The 27,004-nt window shown below is 43.6% G+C and overlaps 2 protein-coding genes across 5 annotated transcripts in view; one reads left to right on the top strand and one right to left on the bottom strand.

Annotated features, from left to right (window-relative positions):
* Window positions 1-27,004, top strand: part of CTNND2 (catenin delta 2) — a 794,124-nt gene that overhangs the window by 352,063 nt on the left and 415,057 nt on the right. The window lies entirely within an intron of this gene.
* Window positions 1,443-4,016, bottom strand: LOC142651799 (uncharacterized). Its single transcript, XM_075826898.1, has 3 exons — window positions 3,355-4,016; window positions 2,675-2,828; window positions 1,443-2,306 (listed from the first exon to the last, which is right to left on the bottom strand). Exons 1-3 carry the CDS (start codon window positions 3,380-3,382, stop codon window positions 1,562-1,564), a joined length of 927 nt encoding a protein of 308 aa, XP_075683013.1. The 5' UTR covers window positions 3,383-4,016; the 3' UTR covers window positions 1,443-1,561.

Here is a 27,004-nt window from a genome sequence, read left to right as displayed (position 1 = left end):
ATTACTGCTGAGGAAAGGTTGCTCATCACCTTGCGGTAAGTTGCCACATTTCTGCGTGTCATCTAACATACAATCATTTTCTCTATTGTGCATTTTGCGAGCTTGGGTACGTTTCTTGTTTCCCCAAACATATGTATTATAGTCTCCCTACATGTTGTTCTTCCTAAATAGTGGGATGTAATGTAATGCCTGATGTTTTTTGGTTTCAGATTTTTGGCCACCGGCGAGACGTATGCATCCCTGCACCTCCAATTTCGTGTGGGCAAATCCACCATTTCCCAAATTGTGAAGAGCACATGCAAAGTTCTGTGGGAAGAGTTGCAGCCCATTGTCATGCCTTGCCCCACTCCCGAGATTTGGTTAAATGTCGCAGCTGGCTTTAGAAATGTCACCCAGTTCCCAAACTGCATAGGCGCAGTTGATGGCAAGCATGTAAGGGTGCAGCAGCCACCGCACTCAGGATCACGCTTCTTTAATTACAAGAAGTATTTTTCGGTCGTCCTGATGGCGGTGGCTGATGCACATTACAAATTTGTTACCATTGATGTTGGTGCCTATGGTAGTACTGGGGACTCCCGGGTGCTGCGAGCCTCCCAGATTGGCCTCCAAATTCTCATAGATAACGTGTCTCTCCCCCCTCCGACACCTCTTCCAGGAACCACGCGTCCAGTCCCCTTCGTGATGGTATCGGATGAGGCATTTCCTTTGAGCCCTAACCTGCTGCGCCCATACCCACGAAGGGGACTGAATGTCCGTCGTCGGATTTTTAATTATAGGCTGAGCAGGGCACGACGTTTCGTCGAGTGCACGTTTGGCATCATGGCAAATCAGTGGCGGGTCTTTACCTCGGCCATGCAATTGGAGGAAAACACCGTTGATGCGGTCATCAAGGCATGTTGTGTCCTCCATAACTACCTCCAGGAATACCGTCAAGAAGTTGAGGGCGACTCACTTCTGCCCTATGTTGGCAGTGCCATTAACTGGGGTTCTGCTGGTCAGGGCAGTAGTGGTGTACGCGTACGAGATATTTACTCGGATTATTTCCTCACTTCTGAAGGGGCCGTACCTTGGCAATACTCCTGTGTTGGCGGGGTGCGGCCAACCCAGCAGTAATCGGTTTAATGTCCAAACAGTAGGCAATTCTGTCATTGATACTCCTATGGAATGGAAAATTGTGTGTTGGATGTGCTTCCTTTGCAATAAAATAATGCACTATTACTTGGATTTGGCCTAAGTGTGTGTATTTTATGAATCCCATGTCTGAATAGGGAGTATGATGTCTAGGTTGCCTTTCTTGGTTGAGCACACCATAGCATCTCAAACCACACAGTATTTACTAAATGAAAACGGCCACACTGTGAACAATCGTTATCGTCCCCTTGATGCCCTCCCGCATTTTGGCCTCCTCCCATCCAAATCAAAAAAAACACAAGTCAGAGTCATAAATTCAACGGAACTTTGATGGAACGTATGAACATCACAACTAAATACAAGTCGAATCATGTAAGTAACAAATATTAAATACCTGGTACATTAGCGACCAAACAAAAAACAAAACATACTACAATATGTGGAAGCGCGGGGGGCTTAATTGTGGATGCGACGAGGGGGCAGAGGAGGAGGTTGAGGTAGGGGGCATGTATGCCGCAGAGGTGGGAGGATGGATATGAAGAGGTGGGAGAGTGGACGAGTATGGGGTGGGCAAAGGGTTTGGGACATTGGGGTATGGGCGGAAAGTGGAAGCAGAGGGATGTCCATGAGTCCAGGGGGAAAAATAGGGATCGGGCTGCAGGGAGGGTGCAGAGGCAGGAGGTGGGGCGTGCGGCACAGCGGCAGACGTCTCAGCCCTACGGCCAGTTAGTGTTCGCAGGTGAAAAATGAGATCTCCCACATCGGGTAGGGGCTGGGGGGCCTCAAAGATATCGGCCAGGGCGAAGACACAGGTCATATATGCCGCCCGCCGAGTATTTTCCATCTCGCGGCATCGCCCACCAACGGCATTCCCGAAACTGGTGTATTGGTCCTCGGCCTCCACCCTCCGAATCATGCGCATGGCTTGGCCCTCTACCGTGTCACTTTGGTCTTCTGGCGTATGGCGCTTTCGGCCACCCACTCTTTGGCGCGGTCGGGAAGTAGCTGCCGTGGGGGCTGGAGAGGTGTCGCCACGCGGAGTTGCTGGTGCCGGGGTTGGCTGGTAGGGCGCATCTTCCTCAGCCACCATTGATGAGGAGCCTGCCACGGCCTGCTGCTGCACCTGGCCACGTGCACTCCGTTGTGGCGTCCGGGGTGGTACATTTCCGGACGTTCTGCATGGAAAAAAACGCTCATTGACTAAGGGGATTCAGAAGACATTTCTCCAACAGTTTGTCAGTCGCTAATCTCGTTAACATATCCTTTTGCCATTCTACACACACCCCAACTGACACCAATCTTTGGGGGGGGGGAAACTAAAGACGTATTCTCGTCATGAAGAGAATGAGTTACATAAGCAACACAGAGTGATATGTGATAATGTGTACGGTCAGGGGTCATTTTCGTGACAACACTGGCAAAAGGAAAACAAACATGTGGAATATAATCTTCACGCAATAGACATTGCATTACGTTATTTTTGAATCACATGTTTCATGCGCTCCCTTTTATAACCCAGGTGTGTGTGCGAATAGAGACTTACCTTCGTAGCTCCCTGCAGGGAATGAGGAAAGCCAGTTCCTCATAGTAGGCTATGGCACGGCCCCGTGAAGGAGAGGAGCCACTTGCAGGTGTCTTTGATAGCTGTTTGCGGAACCGGTCTCGTACTGTCCTCCACCGATTGCGCACATCATTTTCTGGAAAAGGAAGGATGTGTTTTAAATTAGGGCATAGTGGATGAAGTCAGGTGTATACAGCTCAATTGCGTCCTCTGGCCTGTCGTGAGGATATATCATCAATGCAACCACATCATTGGGGCAGAACTTGAGTAGACAGCAACTATGGCTACGCCTGGGTTGCCACCACCTCTTGCCATGGCAAAAATAGGCCACGACGCCACCAAGATGCTGGCAAACATCTGCCCATGCATTTAAATGTGCATATGGTTGTCCACGCTTGCAAAAGGTACTTCAGGTCGTTAAATGGAGTGTGTAAGGCAGGATTTAGTGCCGTCAATAGGCCATGTGCACATACCCTTACAGTCGGGGAAAAAGGGATCAGCAACTGCGCATGTGCCATAGTGACATGTCAAAAGTTGGGGTATGGTTTAGCAAGGCAGGAAAGGAAATTAGTGCTGATTTTTGCTAGCATGCTAATGATGCAAACCAACCTTTGGCAACAGTGTTTTGACCTCTCTGCATTACAAACTAAATGCAAACTTACCAATCACTCCCTGCTCCCTCTCCAGCATCCCGTCCCACTCGGGGTACAGTCCGCGGCACACAAACGACCATCCCTCGTCACGGGCGTTGCGGTCGCTGTAGGCAGCTATCGAGCTGTCCCAGATCTCTGGCCTACTATGCACCTATAAAAATCCCAAAAAATTGCATAATGCTGTTTGCTTGGTACTCTGGAATCACAGTGGAGCTGTTACATGGTGATCTGCCTTAAGAAAATGGACATTCTGCAGGTGCTGCTAGTGTTAATCCATACATAGTAGACATCTTGAAACAACATGACACAAACATATACATGTACTTACCAGATTAATGAGGGACGAAACCTCCATGTCCATACGTCTGTACCTCGACATGGCAGCCTGTGTTCAGAGTTGGCTCTTAACTTTTTTTAAATTCTCTGTCAGGCTGCAAGCCGAAAATGGCGTCTTCCTTTTGTAATATGCTGAATGCTGATGTCATATCCTGCTCCGGCAGGAAATACGCACCGCACCACTAACTAAATCCGCACCACACATAACATCTGCGGACTTCATTGCGGAATTTCGATTCTCCATTGAAGTGAATGGAGAACTTCCGCAATGAGTCCGCAACCAGTCCGCCACTGCTCCGCAACAGACAGAGCATGCTGCGGACACCAAATTCCGCTCCGCAGCCTATGCTCCGCAGCGGAATTGTACGCATCGTGTAAACGAACACTGCTAAATTAAAGTGAAAGTCAATGGAGAAACGGCTCCGCTGCGGATTAACGCTGCGGAGTGTCCGCAGCGGAATTTAAGTGAAAATCCGCTATGTGTGAACCCGCCCTTAGAGTGTACCTAGGGAGAAGAACACAGGGGTAGCAGTGCAATCACAGAGGCTATCAGTGTAGACAGAGAGCAGAGCCTCCACTGACTACTGGGAAAGGTGGGGGGAGAAATCGCACTCTGTTGTTTTGCATCCGTGTTTGTCAGGACAAAAGAGAAGAGATCCATCATGGGCGGTAGAAGGAGAAAGCATTACAGGAATGATGCTGTTCTGATACATGAGAGCTACTGTAGTTAAGGAAGCAACATCCTGGACTCACAGACCTCACATCCAGCATCTATTACTGGGAGGAACACGCTAGCATGAGAAAAGTTCAAAACTAAGACCAGGTTGCAAGCTGTATATCAGTGGGTCTGAAAATCAATAAAGAAATGAAGATTTCATTTTTAAATTTAGTGCAACTTTTTTTTAACTCCTGGTAATGTATGAAAATATTTTTTCCATGTCAAAGGTGTCCTTTAATCAAAGGCTTTCAAATCTATACATATTTAAAATCTCTATTTTGTTTCTTATAGAAACAAAGGGACACAAGAGAGATCATTAGGATAATTATTTTTATGGGTAGACTGGTAATTGCAATAAATTGGGTGTCGATAGAAATTTCTACAATTCAAATGTGGAAAACTTCAGCTAACCAAATTGTTTGTTTTCTTGTGGTATTTTAATAATATTCACCTTTATTTTCATAACTTCATACCAAAATGCTTGAATTTTCAGGCATAACGTACAGTTAGGTCCAGAATTATTTGGACAGTGACACAATCTTCATGATTTGGGCTCTGCATGCTACCACATTGGATTTGAAATGAAACAATTGAGATGCAATTGAAGTGTAGACTTTCCGGTTTATTTCAAGGGGTTGAACATCAAGATCCTGTGAAACGTTTAGAAATTGCGACCATTTTTCTACACAGACTTCTCGTTTCAGGCGCTCAAAAGTAATTGGACAAATTAACATTACCATAAATAAAATGTTTTTTTTTTTTAATACTTTGTAGAGAATCCTTTGCAGGCAATGACTGCCTGAGGTCTGGAACCCATGGACATCACCAAATGCTGGGTTTCCTCCTTTGTGATTCTTTGCCAGGTTTTTACTGCAGCTGTCTTCAGTGGTTGCTTGTTTGTGGGTCTTTCTGCCTTAAAGAGGCTCTGTCACCAGATTTTGCAACCCCTATCTGCTATTGCAGCAGATAGGCGCTGCAATGTAGATTACAGTAACGTTTTTATTTTTAAAAAACGAGCATTTTTGGCCAAGTTATGACCATTTTTGTAGTTATGCAAATGAGGCTTGCAAAAGTCCAAGTGGGTGTGTTTAAAAGTAAAAGTCCAAGTGGGCGTGTATTATGTGCGTACATCGGGGCGTTTTTAATACTTTTACTAGCTGGATGCTCCGAAGAGAAGTAACATCCTCTTCTCTTCAGAACGCCCAGCTTCTGACAGTGCAGACCTGTGACGTCACTCACAGGTCCTGCATCGTGACGGCCACATCGGCACCAGAGGCTACAGTTGATTCTGCAGCAGCATCAGCGTTTGCAGGTAAGTCGATCTTACCTGCAAACGCTGATGCTGCTGCAGAATCAACTGTAGCCTCTGGTGCCGATGTGGCCGTCACGATTCAGGACCTGTGAGTGACGTCACAGGTCTGCACTGTCAGAAGCTGGGCGTTCTGAAGAGAAGAGGATGTTACTTCTCTTCAGAGCGCCCAGCTAGTAAAAGTATTAAAAACGCCCCGATGTACGCACATAATACACGCCCACTTGGACTTTTACTTTTAAACACACCCACTTGGACTTTTGCAAGCCTCATTTGCATAACTACAAAAATGGTCATAACTTGGCCAAAAATGCTCGTTTTTTAAAAATAAAAACGTTACTGTAATCTACATTGCAGCGCCTATCTGCTGCAATAGCAGATAGGGGTTGCAAAATCTGGTGACAGAGCCTCTTTAAGTTTTGTCTTAAGCAAGTGAAGTGCATGCTCGATCAGCTTGAGATCTGGTGATTGAGTTGGCCATTGCAGAATATTCCACTTCTTTGCCTTAAACTCCTGGGTTGCTTTTGCAGTATGTTTTGGGTCATTGTCCATCTGTATTGTGAAGCGACGTCCAATCAACCTTGCTGCATTTGGCTGAATCTGAGCAGAAAGTAAATCCCTGAACACTTCAGAATTCATCCGGCTGCTTCCGTCTTCAGTCACATCATCAATAAACACTAGGGACCCAGTGCCTTTGGCAGCCATGCATGCCCATGCCATCACACTGCCTCCACCATGTTTTACAGAGGATGTGGTGTGCTTTGTATCATGAGCCGTTCCAAGCCTTCTCCATACTTTCTTCCTCCCATCATTCGGGTACAGGTTGATCTTAGTTTCATCTGTCCAAAGAACGCTGTTCCAGAACTAGGCTGGCTTCTTTAGATGTTGTTTGGCAAAGTCTTATCTGGCCTTTCTATTTTTGAGGCTGATTAATGCTTTGCACCTTGTGATGAACCCTCTGTATTTGATCTCATGAAGTCTTCTCTTTATGGTAGACTTAGATACTGATACACCTACATCCAGGAGCGTGTTCTTCACTTGGGTAGATGTCGTGAAGGGGTTTTTCTTCACCATGGAAAGGATTCTGTCATCATCCACCACTGTTGTCTTCTGTGGACGTCCAGGACTTTTGGAGTTCACCAGTGCGCTCTTTTTTTCAACCCCTTAGCGCAAAATGACGGGTCTGGTACGTCAGCATATCAAGCACCTTTCCGCAATCCGACGTACCAGACCCGTCATGAAGATGAAGCGGGCACAGGAGCCCAAGGCAGGACGTAATAGTCTTAACTGTCAGTTGTAAAATTAGAGTTACAATACACTTCACTACATAAGTAGTGTAGTGTATTGTACAGGGGATCTGATCTTCAAGTACCCAGGTAAGTGTAAAAAAAAAAAGTGAAAAAAATAAAAATTTATTTTTATGGTGTGCACGGCCATGATTTTCGGCTCGGACGGCCTCGGAGTGTCACCCGCGGGCCACCCGCAAATCGCGGGCCATGCACATGGCCGCGTTCATTCACTTCTGTAAGCCTGGACCCCAAAACATTGCCGTAATAAGACATGTCCGTTCTTTTTGCCATCCAGGCTCCTGGGCCATGCACGGACCGTGGAAACCACGGTCGTGTGCATGGGCCCATAGAAATTAATGGGACCGCAATTCACCTGCAGATTTGCGGGTGAATTGCGGCCGCAAAAACACGTTCGTGTGCATGGGGCTTAAGAAAAATAAATTAAATGTTTTAAGTAATAAAAATAATAATCGCCCTGTTTTCCTTATCAAGTCCTTTATAATTATAAAAAAAATGAAAACTATGCATAGGTATTGCCGCGTTCGGAACGCCCTGAAATATAAAAATATCAGATTTTTTTTTTTTTTGTCACCTTGTCTCAGAAAAATGTAATAAAAAGTGGTCAAACAGTTACAAGTGCCCTAAAATGGTACCCACAAAAATGACACTTCGTCACGCAAAAAACAAGCCCTCCCACAGCGATATCAACTGGAAAAAAAAGTTATGGCTGTCAGAAAATGGCGACACTAAAACATGATTTTTTTAAGATGTAAACTGGAAAAAACAATATAAATTTGGTATTGCTGTAAAAGTATCAACCCACAGAATAAAGTTAACATGTTGTTTACACTGCACGGTGAACACTGTAAAAAAGAAGAAACTAAACAGTGCTAGAATTGCTGTTTGTTGGTTTCCTCGTCTCTCAAAAAATGGAATAGATAGTGATAAAAAAAAAAATCGCATGTACGCCAAAATGGAACCAATAGAAATTACAGCTCGTTCCACAAAAAAAACGCGCCCTGACACTTCTCCGTCAACGAAAAAGGACACATTATGACTCTCAAAACGCAATGATGCAAAATGATGCTAAATCACAGCCCAGACAATTTTTTTAGGTCCAGTAGATTTTCACTAAAAACCCCCGCATCAACATTTGCTAGACCACACAGGTGGACCCTGTAGATGCAGTGGAGATGAGTAAACGTTAGGGCCTTATAGGGCTAGTAAAGAAGTCAAAGATTAGGCAATACTGGAGTGCAGATTTTTTGTACAATTCAACAAAAAAAACAGACTGTGCATAAAGGATTGGTTCAAAGCGTACCACACCAATCCATGGATTATTCATTCACCCCATTATTACATCATCCTATTATGCCCTGATGTACTCCACCCAGCTTACATATACCCTGATGTACTCCGCCCAGCTTACATATACCCTGATGTACTCCACACAGCTTACATATACCCTGATGTACTCCACACAGCTTACATATACCCTGATGTACTCCACACAGCTTACATATACCCTGATGTGCTCCTCAGACCTTACATATACCCTGATGTACTCGGCACAGTTTAAATGTACCCTGATGTACTCTGCCCAGCTTACATATACCCTGATGTACTCCTCACAGTTTACATATACCTTGATGTACTCCACACAGATTACTTTTAGGGTATGTGCACACACACTAATTCCGGACGTAATTCGGGCGTTTTTGCCCCGAATTACGTCTGAAAAAAGCGCCTCGATAGTGTTGACAAACATCTGCCCATTGAAAGCAATGGGCTGACGTTTGTCTGTTCACACGAGGCGTATATTTACGCGCCGCTGTCAAATGACGGCGCGTAAATAGACTCCCGCGTCAAAGAAGTGACCTGTCACTTCTTTGGGCGTAATTGGAGCCGTTATTCATTGACTCCAATGATTAGCAGCGCCAATTACGTCCGTAACTGACGCGGCGTTCAAGCGCCTGCACATGCCGTTACGGCTGAAATTACGGGGATGTTTCCTCCTGAAAACATCCCCGTAATTTCAGCCGTTACGGACGCTGCCATGTGAACATACCCTAATCCTGATGTACTCCGCACAGATTACATATACCCTGATGTACTCCACCCAGTTTACATATGCGCTGATGTACTCCGCCCAGCTTACATATACCCTGATGCACTCTGCCCAGCTTACATATGCCCTGATGTACTCCGCACAGTTTACATATACCCTGATGTACTCCGCACAGCTTACATATGCCCTGATGTACTCCGCACAGCTTACATATGCCCCCCCACATTATAAGCTGAAATACCAGTAAAACCCTAAACAGAACTACAGCCAAGCAAAATCTATTCTTCAAAAGCCAAATGGTGGTGAGCCTGGCAGTGGGTCCAAACAGCAGTTTATGACCACATATTTGGTAATACTGTACTCTGGAGTACCCACTTAACAATTTATGGGGTGTTTGTCTCCAGTGGCACAAGCTGTGCACAACATATTGGTCACATATGTCAAATGTAAATTTTCAATCTGCAACATCCACTGTGCACTAATTTCTGCAAATCACTTGCGGGGTCAAAATGCTCACAATACCTCCTAGATAAATTTCTCCAGAGATGTAATTTCCAGAATTGGGTAATTTTTCGGGGCTTTCCAATATACTGGTACCTTAGCTCAATGCAACATGGTGTCCGAAAACGTATTTAGTGAAATCTCCACTCCAAAAACCAAGTTGCGCTTCTTCCCTTTAGAGTCTTGCTGTATGTCCAAATAGCAGTTTATGACCACATGTGGGGTATTGCCGTACTCGGCAGAAATTGCTTTACAAATGTTGGGGTGCTTTTTCTCCTTTATTTCTTGTAAAAGTTGAATGCCCACGTTTTTTCGGAAAAAAATTAGCTTTTCAATTTTATGGCCTAATTCCACTAAATTCGGCAAGAAACATGTGGGGTGGAAATTCTCCCTATAGCCCTAAATAAATTCCTTCAAGGGTGTAGTTTCCCAAATGAGATCACTTTTGGGGTTTCCGCTGATTTGGTCCTGCAGGGTCTTTGCAAATGTGACATGACGCCGCAAACCTTTCCGGAAAAATGTGAGCTCCAAAAGCCAAATGGTGCTCCATCCCTTCTAAGCCCTGACTTAGTTCCGAACATCAGTTTATTGCCACATATGGGGTATTGCTATGCTCAAAAGAGGTTGCTTTACAAATTTTGCTGTACACTTTTCCTTTATTTATTGTAAAATTTTAAGAATCTTAGCTAAAACTACATTTTATTAGAAATAAACGTAGATTTTCATTTTCACGGCCTAATTCCACTAAAGTCAGCAAAAAAAGAACTGTGGGGGCAAAATGCTTACTATACCCCTTGATAAATTCCTTAAGGGGTGTCGTTTCCAAAATGGTGTCTTTTTGGGAGTGTTTCCTCTGTTTTGGCCCCACAAGACCTCTCCAAACCTGACATGGTGCCTAAAATATTTTGTAATAAAAAGGAGGCCCCAAAATCGTCTAGGTACTCCTTTGCTTCTGAGGCCTGTGCTTCAGTCCAATAGCACACTATATTTCTAAAAACTGCAGATTCTGGGCAATAAATATTGAGTAGCGTTTCTCTGGTAAAACCCTCTGTGTGAAAGAAAAAAAGGATAAAATATGAATTTCTGCAAAAAATATGAAATTTGTCAATTTCACCCATTACTTTGCTTTAATTCTTGTGAAACACCTATAGGGTTAAGAAACTTTCTTAATGCTGTTTTGAATACTTTGAGGGTGCCGGTTTCAAAATAGAGTGATTTATGGGGGTTTGTATTGTATAAGCCACTTCAGAACTGTACTCGTCCCTGAAATAATAGCCTGTTGAATTTTCTTTAAAAATAAAAATTACAAATCACTGGGTCCAGATGGAATACACCCTGTGTAGTATAGGCATGCATGATTAACCTCCATTATAAGTAAAAGGTTTGAAAAGCTATCCTGGACTATCTGAGAATAAACATATAACTCTGTATCAGCATGGATTTATTCGGTATCGGCAGTGGCGGATCCCCATAGGTCTGTTATGGGTGGCCACCCGCAGCCCCTGGGGGGCCCACGGCCGCCCAAAGATCACATCGCAGTTTTGTCACGTTTTTTACCACGAGCAGCAAAAACCATGACAAAACAGAAGGCCCCTGGAATCAATTGTATCCTCGTCCAAAAGACACGGATACAACTGATATCGCTGGCAGGGCAAGGGTTCCCTTCCCCGCCGTTCTGCCTTTTTTTTTTATGCAGGCGGCTCGATGACATCATCGCGCCACTTGCATCATTCCACTGAATGCGGCCTCGTCAGAAGAGACTAGGCCTGCATCGTCGGAGAAGGGGACAGCGCTGGAACGGGAACTGGTAAGTGGCACTAACTACAGGGGTATGGCACATCTACAGGGGGGCTGGGTGGCGATTTCTACAGGGGGCTGTGTTGAGCTATCTACAAGTGGGTGGTGCTATCTACAGGGGGTGTGTGTCACTGTCTACAAGGGGACAACCTGGCGCTATATACAGGCGGGGTTGTTTGGCGCTATCTACAACGGGTTGTGTGTGGCACTATCTACAGGGGGCTGTGTAACACTTTCTACACGGGTCTGTGTGGCGCCATCTATAGGGGGGTGTGGCACTATTTACACGGGGGCCTGTATGGCACTATCTCTAGGGGGCCTATGTGGCGCTATCCACAGGGGGATTGTCTGTGATGCTCTGATTCCAGCTCCCTGAACTGTGTTCGGTCCGTAAGATACAACTGAGATAAATCATATATACATATCACAGAGCAAACTCAGCTGTATGAAGCTTGCATAAAACACATTTTAACCCCTTCCCGCCGCAGCCCTTTTTCAGATTTTCATTTTCGTTTTTTCCTCCCCACCTTCTAAAAGTTATAGCTTCTTTATTTTTCCGTCTATATAGTCCTGTGAGGGCTTGAATTTTGCGGGAAGAATTGTAGTTTTTTTGTAGGGCCATTTATTATGCCATATAATGTACTAGGAAACGAGCAAAATTATTTGTGGGGTAGAAAATGAAAAAAACAGCGATTCCTCCATGGATTTTTGCACGTCGTTTTTACGGAATTCATTGTGCAATTAAAACAATATGTTAACTTTATTCTGTGGGTCAATACGATTACGGCGATACCAAATATATATAGTTTTTTCTATATTTTACTATTTATACAAGTAAAAACCTAAGTGTAAAAAAGAAAATTTATTTTGTGTCGCCAAATTCCGAGAGCCATAAATTGTTTTATTTTTCCATCGATTAAGTGGTATGAGGGCTTATTTTTTGCACCATATACTGCAATACTAATGTATTGCAGTGTATCGTGATTCTGACAGGCATCTATTAAACCCTGCCAGAGGCCGGGCTTAATAGGTGCACAAAGATGGCGGACCTGTGGAACAGACAGCCGACACTGGCATCGTATGGAGCGGGTACACTCCGTGAGCCCGTTCCATACTTCCCCTACCCGACTGTGGCGTATGGATACGTCAAATGTCGGGAAGGGGTTAAAAAGGTTCAACTTGGTTTGGATTGATCTAAAAAATATGCCTCTTTTAAAAATGTGCATGACCCATTACTTAAAGAAAGTTAAAAAAAGCAAAAACTAACAGTTTCTGGTGAAAAAATACAATATTTATTAATTTTAAAAAATAGCCAATTTGACCATGGCATTAGTCCAAAATAAAAAAATAAAGCTTATAAATAATGCCAATTGTCCATGTGATGAGGCCAAAATGGAGTGGAGGCCAGGATAAAGCCAGAGTTGAGTAGAGGCCAAAGTAATGGATGCCAGGTGTGAGGGAAACCATCAGTCCTGGTCAGGCTGCACTTCAAAGAGGCTATTAAATTGCCAGGGCACGGCACCTTCGGGACTCATGAAGTAGTCCGTAAAGGTATTTCTCACCCATGCAGCTGATCTGGATGCACGACAAAAATCACAATTGACTTGTGGGTCACCAAAAGCCACCTGTGGCACCATGCGAATGTTGGGGCTGTCATAGTCCCTAACATAGTTGTAGCTCAAACAGGCAGCTTTGATGACATGTCAATTGTCTCGGCATCCAACTGCAGTGCATGGGTGAAAATACTTCAGTTACTAGCCATGATCCTGAAGGTGCACTCCACGAAGCGTCGTGCCAGGGTCATTCTCATGTTGAAGACCCTCTTACAGACATCCAGTCCCCTCCGTGGGTATGGGCGCAGCAGGTAGGTCATCAGCGGAAAGGCCTCATCTGATACCATGACGAAGGGGAATGGATGCGTGGTACCCGGAAGAAGTCTTGGAGGAGGTAGAGTCATCTGATCTCCCAGTATTCTACGACAAAATGTCTATGTCCCTAGTGCCTGGGAGTCCCTAGTGCCTGGGAGTCCCCAGTACTACCATAGGTGCCGACTTCGATAGCAAGAAACTTGTGCGTGGCATCAGCCACCGCCATCAGGACCACAGAAAAGTACTTCTTGTAATTGAAGTATGTGATCCTGAATGCGGTGGCAGCTGCACTTTTACGGCGCCTCTGCAGTTTGGAAAATTGGCCACAGACTGAAAGCCTCTTGCTGCTGCCTGCAGCCAAATCTCCTGGGTCGGACTGGGCTTCAATATAGACTGCAATAACTGCCAGATCACGTGGCATGCGCACTTCACAATCTCAATTGGAGGTGCAAGGATGTGTAACTCTCCGCAGTTGGCAAAAATCTGGAAGAGAAGGAAAGAAAAAAATTAATACTTTATTATTAATGACATATTGTCATGCCTATCTTGAACAAACCCACCAATAAAAATTACATGATAATATTTTCATTGTATCCACCTGTACTACAGTCACCCTCTCCCTGGCCTGAAATGGCTGATAACAGGGAGCAAAAAATTACATACACCTGTCCTATGGTCAGTGTCTTCAACCCCCCATCACCCAAAATTTCTGATAACAGAGACAATAGATTGTATTCACTTGACCTACAGTTTAATGTGAAGAAATAAAAACTCACCGTCTTAAGTCATGATATTGCGGTCCTATATATCCTCTCTGTTGCCGGAAAACAATAATTAGATGTACCCAATAACGGAGACTCTGTCTTTCTTGTTCCTGTAAAAAAAAAATGTAAATACATTTATAAAATGCATAGCTTCTAATAATTTGCTCGGGTTTAAAATAATAAAATGTAACTTTCACATATGCATACCTGCTGCATCCTACGTCGACTAATTATGTTAATTTTAATTTTCAGGAGTAGGCATATTTTACACCTCTTTACCTTGATGCATTATTCTGCAGGGGTTGGGGCTTCAGCAGAGGTGCTTGGGGCCCCAGAAATGCCAGGTTCCCCTTGAAAACTCAATGTTGCTTATTCTTCACAGCACATATGGAAGAAAATGGCACCGGAGAAGAGGCTAGGTGAAGTTTTTCCATGTCATGTGGGCTTGACCAACCTCTAGTGGGTTTATCCTAAAAAAACTGCATCAAAAATCGCTTTGAAACACATCAAAAACCGTTTCTGCTACAAATTCTGCTTTAAAATCCTGAAGCAGTATTTGTTTTACGTTTTAGACTGAACCAGGTGAATCGTTGGATGTCATATATCTTGTTTTTTCAAAGCAGGTTGGTACATAAAATAAGAAAGCAGGGACTGAGGGAACATGTTTGCCTGTGGTTAAATAATTGTCTCAGTAATAGAAAACAGAGCGTGGTTATACGTGATACATATTCATGTATCAGCTATACTCTGATACATGAGTATGTTACTGACTATGTTACTTACATTGTAAAGGATTTCGGGATATTAGTCAGCAGCCCGATTGCCAACCTCAACTTCAGAAATTTCTGGACAACTGAGCTAAAAATCACGGACAGACCAAATTTTTTACGGACACATTACAAAATCAAGAGTAAGGCCCCATGCACACGACCATAGATTTCGTTCGTAATTACGGACCCATTAATTTCTATGTCCGCAGAAACCTTACGTCAAAAATAGGATATGTCCTATTTTTTTATTATACGGACAGTGCTCCCATACTTTATAATGAGAGCCAGGTTCGTAAATCCGGATGACTTTCCGCAGCCAGCCATGCCCGTAATTACGGACCGTGATTACGGGCACAGTTGTGTGTATGGGGCCTAAGTGATAATAAAGAGCATAACTAACTCCTTTTATAAGTGATCACACAAGTGGGATAATAAAAAGAAGAGTACGTGCACAACTCAAGTTGAATTAAAAAACGATTAAAGTGAGGCTTCTTTTACATTAGCATTAGTATACGTTTACCTCTCTTCCGTCAGAGGAAGAGAGGATCGATACAATAGACGGAAAGCAATGGTTCCGATAGAATTTCCATTGATTTCAATGGTAATTCTTTTGTATCAGTTGCTTTCCGTTTGTCTCCGTTCGTTAGGTTTCCGTTTTTTTGAACGGAAACAAAAGTGTAGTCTGCAAAACTTTTTTTCCGTCCAAAAAAACGGAAACCTAGTGAACGGAGATGAACGGAAAGCAACTGATACAAAAGAATTAACATTAAATTCAATGGTAATTCTAATGGAACCGTTGCATTCCATTTAATGTATCGATTCTCTTTTCCTCTGATGGAAGAGAGGTAAACGCACAGTAACGCTAGTGTGAACTCAGCCTAATACAATTATTAATATTAATAATATTAAAAAAAACAAAAAACCTTGCATGGCTTTGAACCAGGGACTTCTCACTTGTATGGTAAACGAGCTAACCACTACACTATAGAAACAATTGTAGTAGAGGGTCAATTCAAGTATGGCGGGCATGGTCTCTCCCGCCCGCGAGGTCTGTCTGCTGCGTGGGGGTGGTAACTGGTCAGAGACTTTGAGTCAAACTGGCTGCTGGGAGTGACTGTGAGACTCACCAGTCGCAGCCCCACTTGTAGATTTCCCACGCTAATTAAGAGCGGGAAAGCTACAAGCAGGGCTGAAAACTGGTGAATCCGACACTCAATCCACCCCCACACACACCACCCTGCCTGGTCCCAGGATGAGGTCAGGACCAGATGACTCAAACGTTACTGGTCCCGGCACCGACCCAATGATGGTCTGTGTGTCTCTGACTAAGGTCACCTCAGTCAGAGACAGTCACAGACCGTCATACGCTCCTCCTAATTCCCGCTTCCCTTGTTTGCACTGTGTCTGTGTATGTAAATTTTGGCGCATGCACAGTGCAAATCATCGGAGGGAACAGAAGAAATCCCGGACAGTGTTTATTTCAGCCGAATGCTACGGGTGGCAGAAAAAAGCTCTGGGCTTTTGCGGACTGTCCGTAAATTTACAGACGGTTGGCAACTCTGGTTATCAGTAGCGATCAGTATCAGGCAGCTGCTCCCAAGGCCAATAAGATAGTGGGATGCATTAAAAGGGGCATAGATGCACATGATGAGATCATATTTCTACTACTTTACAAATCACTAATCGTTTTGCATATAGAATATTATGCAGAATTTTGTGTACAAGAAAGACATAGGAGAGCTTAGGCGGGTTTAAAGGTGGGCAAGCGAAGTGATAAATCGAACGGGGTGAACTGCAGTACCCAGAAAGATTATCAAAATTGGGGTTAAGTCTAGATAAAAGATGGCTGAGGAGCAACTAAATAAGTACTGTATGTATAAATACATCAAAGGTCAATACAGAAAGCTGTCTTATATGATCCTTTTATATCCAGGACTGTAACTATAGCAAGTTGTCACCCACTACTGTATGTCTAGAGGAGAGAAGTTTTTTATAACAACATACAGTCGATGAGGTTTCCTTAAAGGGGTTGTCCCAAGTTGATAAATGGAGCTATAAAGCTCCCCCATATAAAAATAAGAAGAATTCTAATTACCTGTCCGTCGTCCAGCGATGTCGTTTTCATGATATCGTTGATTGAAGTTGCGGTCGGTCCCTCTTTGTATCCTGCTCGTTGCCTAGGTTCCCGGCCACCGCTATTTACCTTTAGCGGTGGCCGCGCATGCGTAATGACATCCTCTGCGCCCTGAGCAGAAGATGTCATTTGCTCGTGAACGCGCATCTCGGCGCATGCGCAGAAGATGCAGTGGAAGGCACCCGTCGCAAGGAGAAGTCTGCGCTCCGCTAAAGGTAAGTGTGTATATGTTTGTGTGTGTGTGTGTGTGTGTGTGTGTCTGTGTATATATGGGTGTGTTTGTGTATATGTGTGAGTGTATATATGGGTGTATTTGTGTGTTTGTGTATATTTTTGTGTATATGTGTGTGTGTTTGTGTGTGTGTGTATATATGGTGTGTGTGTGTGTATATATATGGGTGTGTTTGTGTATATGTTTGTGTGTATATGTGTGTGTGTGTGTGTGTGTGTGTGTGTATGTGTGTGTGCGTGTGTGTGTGTATGTGTGTGTGTGTGTGTGTGTGTATATGTTTGTGTGTATGTTTGTGTGTGTGTGTTTTTGTATGTGTGGGTTTGTGTTTGTGTATATATGGGTGTGTTTGTGTACATATGTTTGTGTGTATATGTGTATATGTTTGTGTGTATATGGGTGTGTTTGTGCATATGTGTATAGGTTTGTGTGTATGTTTGTGTGTGTTTTTGTATACGTGTGTGTTTGTGTATATGTGTTTGTGTATATATGTGTGTGTTTGTGTATATATGGGTGTGTTTGTGTATATATGGGTGTGTTTGTGTATATATGGGCGTGTTTGTGTATATATGGGTGTGTTTGTGTATGTGTTTGTGTGTGTGTGTTTGTGTATATTTGGGTGTGTTTGTGTACATGTGTTCGTGTGTTCGTGTATATGTGTGTGTGTGTGTGTGTGTGTATATGTGTGTGTGTGTGTATATGTTTGTGTGTATGTTTGTGTGTGTGTGTTTTTGTATATGTGTGGGTTTGTGTTTGTGTATATATGGGTGTGTTTGTGTACATATGTTTGTGTGTATATGTGTATATGTTTGTGTGTATATGTGTCTGTTTGTGTATATATGGGTGTGTTTGTGCATATGTGTATAGGTTTGTGTGTATGTTTGTGTGTGTTTTTGTATACGTGTGTGTTTGTGTATATGTGTGTGTATATATGTGTGTGTTTGTGTATATATGGGCGTGTTTGTGTATATATGGGTGTGTTTGTGTATATATGGGTGTGTTTGTGTATATGTTTGTGTGTGTGTGTTTGTGTATGTGTGTTTGTGTATATTTGGGTGTGTTTGTGTACGTGTGTTTGTGTATATGTTTGTGTGTGTGTGTATGTGTTTATGTGTGTGTGTGTGTGTGTGTGTATATATATGGGTGTGTTTGTGCATATGTGTATATGTTTGTGTGTATATGTTTGTGTATTTTTGTATATGTATATTTGTGTGTTTGTGTACATGTGTTTGTGTATAGGTTTGTGTGTATATGTGTGTTTTTTGGAGTTTATGTGTGTGTGTTTGTGTATATATGGGTGTGTTTGTGCATGTGTATATGTTTGTGTGTATATGTTTGTGTGTTTTTGTAAATGTTTGTGTTTGTGTATATATGGGTGTTTGTGTATATGTGTGTGTTTGTGTATATGTGTTTGTGTATATGTGTTTGTCTATATGTGTGTGTGTGTTTGTGTATATGTTTGTGTGTATATGTTTGTGTGTTTGTGTATATATGGGTGTTTGTGTACATGTGTTTGTGTGTATATGTGTGTGTTTGTGTGTGTTTGTGTATATGTTTGTGTGTATGTGTGTGTTTGTGTAATATATGGGTGTGTGTTTATATGTGTTTGTGTATATGTTTGTGTGTGGTTGTTTGTGTGTGTGTGTAGGTGAGTATAAGTATCGGTATTGTTCACATTGATAACTTTTTTTTTATGTTGTTGCAGATTTTGATGTACCAATTGGACTACGTCTTCGATTCGTTGGACTACTGCGTAGATCTACGTTTTTTGAAAATTTTAATAAAATGGTTAACGAGGGTTTTGTTGGGGATTTCTTATTTCAATAAAAAAAAATTGTCTTTGTGTTTTTTTTTCTAACTTTATGGGCATGACCACACGTGGCGGATTTCCTCCGCAACTGTCCGCATCAATGCCGCACAGAATCTGCGTTGCAGATTCTGCTGCGGATCTGCACAAAATGTGCAGAAAATTGATGCGGACTAGCTGCTGCGGACTGCGGTAAAAGTACTTCCCTTCTCCCTATTCAGTGCAGGATAGAGAGAAGGGACAGCACTTTCCCTTGTGAAAGTCAAAGAAATTCATACTTACCGCCCGTTGTCTTGGTGACGCGTCCCTCCTTCGGCATCCAGCCCGATCTCCCTGGATGACGCGGCAGTCCATGTGACCGCTGCAGCCTGTTATTAGCCTGTGATTGGCTGTAGCCGTCACTTAGACTGAAACGTCATCCTGGGAGGCCGGACTGGAGACAGAAGCAGGGAGTTCTCGGTAAGTATGAACTTCATTTTTTTTTACAGATACATGTTTATTGGGATCGGTAGTCACTGTCCCGGGTGCAGAAACAGTTACTGCCGATCGCTTAACTCTTTCAGCACCCTGGACAGTGACTATTTACTGACGTCTCCTAGCAACGCTCCCGTCATTACGGGAGCCCCATTGACTTCCTCAGTCTGGCTGTAGACCTAGAAATACATAGGTCCAGCCAGAATGAAGAAATGTCAAGTTAAAAAAGCAAGACGGATCCGCAGCACACATAACATGTGCATGACAGCTGCGGACTTCATTGCGGAAATTAGAATCTCCATTGAAGTCAATGGAGAAATTCCGCCATGAGTCCGCCACTGCTCCGCAACAGACAGAGCATGCTGCGGACACCAAATTCCGCTCCGCAGCCTATGCTCCGCAGCGGAATTTTACGCCTCGTCTAAACGAACACTGCTAAATTAAAGTGGAAGTCAATGGACAAACGGCTCCGCTGCGGATTAACGCTGCGGAGTGTCCGCAGCGGAATTTAAGTGAAATTCCGCCACGTGTGAACCCAGCCTATTAGTGCCTAGATAATGGTAGTTGGCTGATTGACAGCGTCCATTATAAAGGCGGTACTTAGTGTTAGCCGGTGCAGAGGCTAGCACTAACCACCCATTATTACCCCGGTACCCACCGGGAAGAGCTTGGTACGATCCAGTACCCGACCATCTGTTGTGATGGTCGGGTACTGGGGCGGCCGTAGGCTGGTATTATGAGGCTGGGAAGGACCAAAAACAGTGGACCTTGTAATGCTAGGCTGCTGCTGCTGTGTTGTATCGGGCTGGTTATAAAAATGTGGGGGACGCCCACGTCGTTTTTTTTTCCCCCACATTTTTAATAACCAGCCATATACAAGGCCGCAGCAGTCTGGCATTACACGGGTGGGAGGGGCCACTGGTTTAGTACATTCCCAGGCTAATAACTGTGTTGTTTGTGGCTGGTTATGATAAATTTGGTGGAACCCCATGTCTTTTTAATAAAAATAATAAATAAATAATAAAAAAAATGACGTGGGGTCCCCCCCATTTTTATAACCAGCCAGATACAACACAGCAGCGGCAGCCTAGCATTACAAGGGTGGGAAGGTCCACTGTTTTTGGCCCTTCCCAGCCTCATAATACCAGCCTGCGGCCGCCCCAGGGCCCGACCATCGCAACAGATGGTCGGGTACTGGATCGTACCCAGCTCTTCCCGGCACCCCTGGTGGTGGTGGGTACCGGGGTAATAATGGTGTTTAGTGTTAGCCTCTGTACCGGCTAACACTAAGCCTCCCCTTTGTAATGGACCTTGTCACTCAGACAGCGGCCATTACTAAAGTGATAGTAATAAAACTTGAAAATAAAACACAAAGATATAGATAAAATATTTTATTGAAATAAAGCAACCCCAACACAACCCTCATTAACCATTTTATTGATGAAAAAAAAAGCGTCAGCTAAGTAGTCCTCGAAACCGACGTAGTCCAAACACCAAACCTGTAAAAAATCAAAAATATAAAAAAAAAATGAAATAAAACATGTCGTAGGCTTAGTTTCACTTTCATGTGTGATACTGACTGTTATACCATGTATAGAAGCCTGCGGCAAAGTTGGCTTAGATACAGGGTGCCAGCAGACAGTATCATACATGGCCATACAGACATTTATACAAACAAACATACATACATATATACATGCAAACATACATGCACATATACACATACAAACATGACAACATACATACAAGCATACATACAAGCAAACATACATACATACAAGCAAACATACATGCAAACATACATACATGCAAACATACAAGCAAACATACATACATGCAAACATACATACATGCAAATATACATACAAGCAAACATACATACATGCAAACATACATACATGCAAACATACACATACAAACATGACAACATACATACATACATACAAGAAAACATACATACAAGCAAACATACATACATGCAAACATACATACATGCAAACATACATAAATGCAAACATACATGCATACATACATGAAAACATACATACATGCACATATACACATACATGCACATACACATACAAACATGACAACATACATACAAGCAAACATACATACATACATACATACATACAAGCAAACATACATACAAGCAAACATACATACAAGCAAACATACATACATGAAAACATACATACATGAAAACATAAATACATGCAAACATACATGCACATATACACATACAAACATGACAACATACATACATGAAAACATACATACAAGCAAACATACATACATACATGCAAACATACATACATGCAAACATACATGCAAACATACATACAAGCAAACATACATACAAGCAAACATACATACAAACAAACATACATACATACATGCAAACATACATGCACATATACACATACATGCACATATACACATACAAACATGACAACATACATACAAGCAAACATACATACATACAAGCAAACATACATACAAGCAAACATACATGCACATATACACATACATGCACATATACACATACAAACATGACAACATACATACAAGAAAACATACATACATACATACATACATGCACATATACACATACATGACAACATACATACAAAAATAAACTCACCTAAGACGTTCCCACGAAGAGCTGAACGGTCCCGTCACTTTTCTTCTCCCATTCACAATAACATAGCGGTGGGCGCAGATGACGTAATCACATGGGCCTGATATGATTACGTTATCAGCGCCACAACGCATTGTTAGGGTATGTGCACACACACTAATTACGTCCGTAATTGACGGACATATTTCGGCCGCAAGTACCGGGCCGAACACAGTGCAGGGAGCCGGGCTCCTAGCATCATACTTATGTACGATGCTAGGAGTCCCTGCCTCTCCGTGGAACTACTGTCCCGTACTGAAAACATGATTACAGTACGGGACAGTTGTCCTGCAGAGAGGCAGGGACTCCTAGCATCGTACATAACTATGATGCTAGGAGCCCGGCTCCCTGCACTGTGTTCGGTCCGGGACTTGCGGCCGAAATACGTCCGTCAATTACGGACGTAATTAGTGTGTGTGCACATACCCTTCCTATGAATGCGAGCGGCGCCAAGAAGAAGGAAGATGGCAAGTGACGGGACCGTTCAGAGCGCCGTTAGAACGTCTTAGGTGAGTTTATTTTTTTTATATATTTTTAGTTGTTCGCCGGGTGCTGATGCAGCACCGATGCGGCGGGTACAAACATTACATGTAGTGACAGGGGGGGGGAGAAGTTGTTTGCCGAAACGGGGTGAATGTAGTGTAGTGTAGTGTAGTGTATCTACAATACACTACACTACACTACACTGCACTACACGGTAAGTTCGTCTCAATCGGGCTTACCATGCCCGCTTGAGACGAACATTCTCCCGATGTTGCTAGAACTACAGTATCTAGCAACATCTGGAGCGCGCACACTGCAGAGCGGAGCAGCTTGATTGACATCAAGCCGCTCACGCCCCTTTTTAGAAAAGATAACCAGCACTTGCTGAGTTATCAAGTGTAAAAAAAAGGCACTTAGGAAATGAATTTTTTTAATTTTTTAACAGCAAATGTTTTAAAATTCATTTCCTGCTTAGAATGTTTAAAAAAAAAAATGTGAGTCAACTTGGGACAACCCCTTTAATGTAAGAGCAATAAGACTATGGAACTCTCTGCCTTAGGAAGCTGTCATACTTCGTACATTGAAAGAGTTTAAAAGGGGCCTTTATACCTTTCCTTAAAGTAACAATATTACAGTTATGTGTACTAGCTTACTAGAGATCAGGGCCGGATGGAGACTTAAAATCAGCCCTGGCATTTAAAAGAACACATCGAATGGGCTGTCTAATTTAATTTGGTTAGAATAAATTTGCCGCGAATCACAACTACCCTGATTGCCCACCCAACTCTCTGATGTCCACGTTGGATACAGCCCTAGAAAACATCAGAGCGTCAAATAGGCCAATCAGGGAACTTACGGTTTCACCCTTGAAATAAAAAAAATTCTAGACTCACCTCTTCTGGCCTACCGTAGCGACGCATCCCTGACGGCCTCCTGAGATTATGTAGTTTTCATCCATGTGACCTTCTGCGTCTTGTCCCTGGTGGCCTTTTGAGATGACATAGTTTTGTCCAAAGTGACCGTGGCAGCCTATGATTGACTGCAGCAGTAACATGGGACAAAACAATGTCGGCACAGGAGGCTGCCATAGATGCATCACATCATGGCTCAGTTTTACTGTGACAAGTAATGTAGCTGTGCTGTCATGTAGGTGTGTCGCTAGATTCCTATGGAACCCAGGGCAAATTTTACACCTGGAAACCCTCTGCTTGTTACTCAGATGCGATAGCCCCAATGGCGTTTTAAAGACAACATAGCTATAATGCAGTTTTCTAGGTATGATAATATACCTCGATATTATACAGTTATACTGTTACTAAATAATAACACTATCCTTTCTTTAAGAAACAAATACCATACTGCTACTGAACAGAACCCAGTATACCAAGGCCTATAATACCAATGATGTCACTATACAAGAGATAAAAACAAAACCGCCACACCATGACTATATATTACCACCACATAGTGACTGAATTATACCACCATACTTTCACTGAATAATGCCGCCACACCTTGACCACACATTACCACCACATAGTGACTGAATAATACCACCATACTGTTACTGAATGGTACCCCCACACCATGACCACATACTATCACCACACAGTAACTGAATAATATCACCAAACTGTTACTGAATAATAACTACAAATCATGACCACATATTACCACCACATAGTGACTGAATAATACCACCATACTGTTACTAAATAAAACACACTATACAAAGGCCATTATTACCCCCATACAGTAACCATATAGAGGTAGATGCCAGTTCTACGCAGGCGCTCTGCATACCATATAAGTGAATACAGCACAGTTACAGTGAGTGACTCACAGGTGACTTTTTCTCAAAGTAGTTCACTTTCCTTTTGTTCCTCATAAGGCCCAGACCACCATAACGACTTCTTCCAGCACAGACATCTTTGGCTTCCTAATTTTCCAGCATCCTCCCCACCTATTCCAAAACAGTAATAGTTTCCACTCTAGGCGCCCCACTATAATAGTGCTTTTCCTAGTGCTCCACGCAGTAATAGTTCATTATTTTAGTGCCTCACACTGTAATAGTGCTCCAATGCAGTAGTAATGTCACCCTATGTGCCCCCACACAATAATTTTGTGCCCCCATATAGTAGTTAGTTGCTCCCATATAGTAATTAAGCATCTATATAGTAGTTAGGTGCCCCATATAGTAGGTAAGCACCTATATGGTAGTTAAGTGAGCCCATATAGTAGTTAGATGCGCTCATATAGTAGGTAAGCACCCATACAGTAGTTAGGTGCCCCTATATCAGAGGTCTCAAGCACACGGGCCACATTCGGCCCCTGGGGCTGTCATCTGTAGCCCGCGGGACACAGAGCCACTAGTACAGGCTCTGCTCCGGGACTCTGGAATTCTCTGACATCGCCGTCCACATATAGACAGCGATGTCTGGGACTTCCACAGAGCCGGAGTCCCGTGCAGAGCGCTAGTATAGGCTCTGCTCCGGGACTTTGTGGAATTCCCTGACATCGCTGTCTGTATATCGATGGTATTGTCAGGCTCTTCCCCAGAGCGGAGTCCCGGGCAGAGCGCTATATAGGCTCTGCTCTGGGACTCTGTGGAATCCCCTTATATCGCTGTCCACATATGGACAGCGTTGTCTGGTGCTTCCCCAGAGCTGGAGTCCCGGGTAGAGCGCTAGTATAGGCTCTGCTCCTGGACTCTGGGGAAGCCTCTGACATTGCTGTCCATACATCGACAGTGATGTCAGGGGCTTCCCCAGGGCAGGAGTCCCAGTGATGTCAGGAGCACAGCTGGAGACCCAGGAAGACTCTGGACCCCAGCTCTGGGCAAGCCCCTGACATCACTGTCCATATATGGACACTGATGTCAGTGGCTTCCCCAGAGTTCCGACGCAGAGCCTATACTAGTGCTCTGCCCTGGGACACCGGCTCTGGGGTTGCCCCTAATATCACATTCCGGTCCAGGAGGATCCCCTGACGTCACTGTGTATGGACAGTGACGTCAGGGGCTCCAACAGCAGAGGAATCCCCAGCCAAAGCGTCGGCAACGAGCTGGGGATTCCACTCTTAGAGGGAGCCCCAATGTGTGTGGCATTATCTGCAGAGGGCACTGGCAACATCTACAGAGGGCACTGTGGCAGCACCTACAGAGGGCACTGTGGCAGCACCTACAGAGGGCACTGTGGCAGCACCTACAGAGGGCACTGTGGCAGCACCTACAGAGGGTACTGTGGCAGCACCTACAGAGGGCACTGTGGCAGCATCTACAGAGGGCACTGTGGCAGAATCTACAGAGGGCACTGTGGCAGCATATACAGAGGGCACTGTAGCAGAATCTACAGAGTGCACTTTGGCAGCATCTACAGAGGGCATTGTGGCATTATCTACAAGTGGGTGTGTGGCAGTATTTATAGAGGACACTGGCATTATCTAGGGGTGTGTTGCATTATCTACAGAGGGCACTGTGGCATTATCTACAGAGGGCACTGTGGCATTATCTACAGAGGACTCTGTGGCACCATCTATAGAAAAAAGGGGCTGCCCAATCTTGACATGTGTGTCTGCCAAACACTGCCAACTGAGCCGCCGGACTGCATTTAGCGACACTTAAACTGGAAAACTGGATTGCTGAAATAAGCACAGAGAATTCTCTCAAATTTTAAACCTAGCGGTATTATTATAGCAATCTAGTATTATAGTAATGTAGTATTATAGTAATGTAATATTGTTATAGTAAATTACAGTAGTTCAAATAGCTAATTGATTAACAATAATTTTGTATTGTATCAAATTTGAAAGTAATGCGGCCCATCAACTTCCCATTTTTTTCCATATGTGGCCCACTTACCCGGCCGAGTTTGAGACCCCTGCCCTATTTAGTAGCTAAGCTTCCATATAGTAGTTAGACAACCAGTTCCCCCATATAGTAGTTAGGTGCCCCCATTAAGTTAGCCACCCCAGATAGTAGTAAAGTTACTCTATATAGTAGTTAGGTGCTTCCATATAATAGATAGGTGCCCCATAAATAGTAGATAGATCACCCATACAGTAGTTAGGTGTCCCCATATAGTAGTTAGGCCCGCCCTCCATTAATAGTTCCCACTTTTATGCTAATGAGAATAAAGAAACTCACCTAACCCCGTTCTCACGACGAGCAGCTGGGTTTTCTGCCTGCTGCTTGGTACAGAAGTCGCGATGCAGTAATGTCATCACGCTGCATACGCAGGACGTCAGGCTGATGTACTCAGGGCTTGACCAAGTAAGTGGTGGGGCAGAGAGCCAATTGCTCTTTGCTCCAACTTCTTAAGCAGTGCTTGCAGGGTGGTCCGGGGCAGGACTGCCCTTCCTCTCTGGTAGGATCTGTGTGAGTAATTTTCCTGTGTAATGAGATGATAATACATGACTCATAATCTCATAGTAA

The sequence above is a fragment of the Rhinoderma darwinii genome, chromosome 5, assembly GCF_050947455.1.
Source record: "Rhinoderma darwinii isolate aRhiDar2 chromosome 5, aRhiDar2.hap1, whole genome shotgun sequence".
NCBI classification, from domain to species: Eukaryota; Metazoa; Chordata; class Amphibia; order Anura; family Rhinodermatidae; genus Rhinoderma; species Rhinoderma darwinii.
The sequence above is the reverse complement of the archived record's forward strand: the minus strand, read 5'-3'. Positions and strand labels throughout refer to the sequence as shown.

Coding starts and splice junctions, on each gene's coding strand:
- LOC142651799 (XM_075826898.1), bottom strand. CDS start 3,382: ATGCTGGAGAGGGAGCAGGGAGTGATTG. Junction 2,829..3,354: donor GAGGGAGCAGGGAGTGATTG/GTAAGTTTGCAT, acceptor TTCCTTTTCCAG/AAAATGATGTGCGCAATCGG. Junction 2,307..2,674: donor CCCTGCAGGGAGCTACGAAG/GTAAGTCTCTAT, acceptor TTTTCCATGCAG/AACGTCCGGAAATGTACCAC.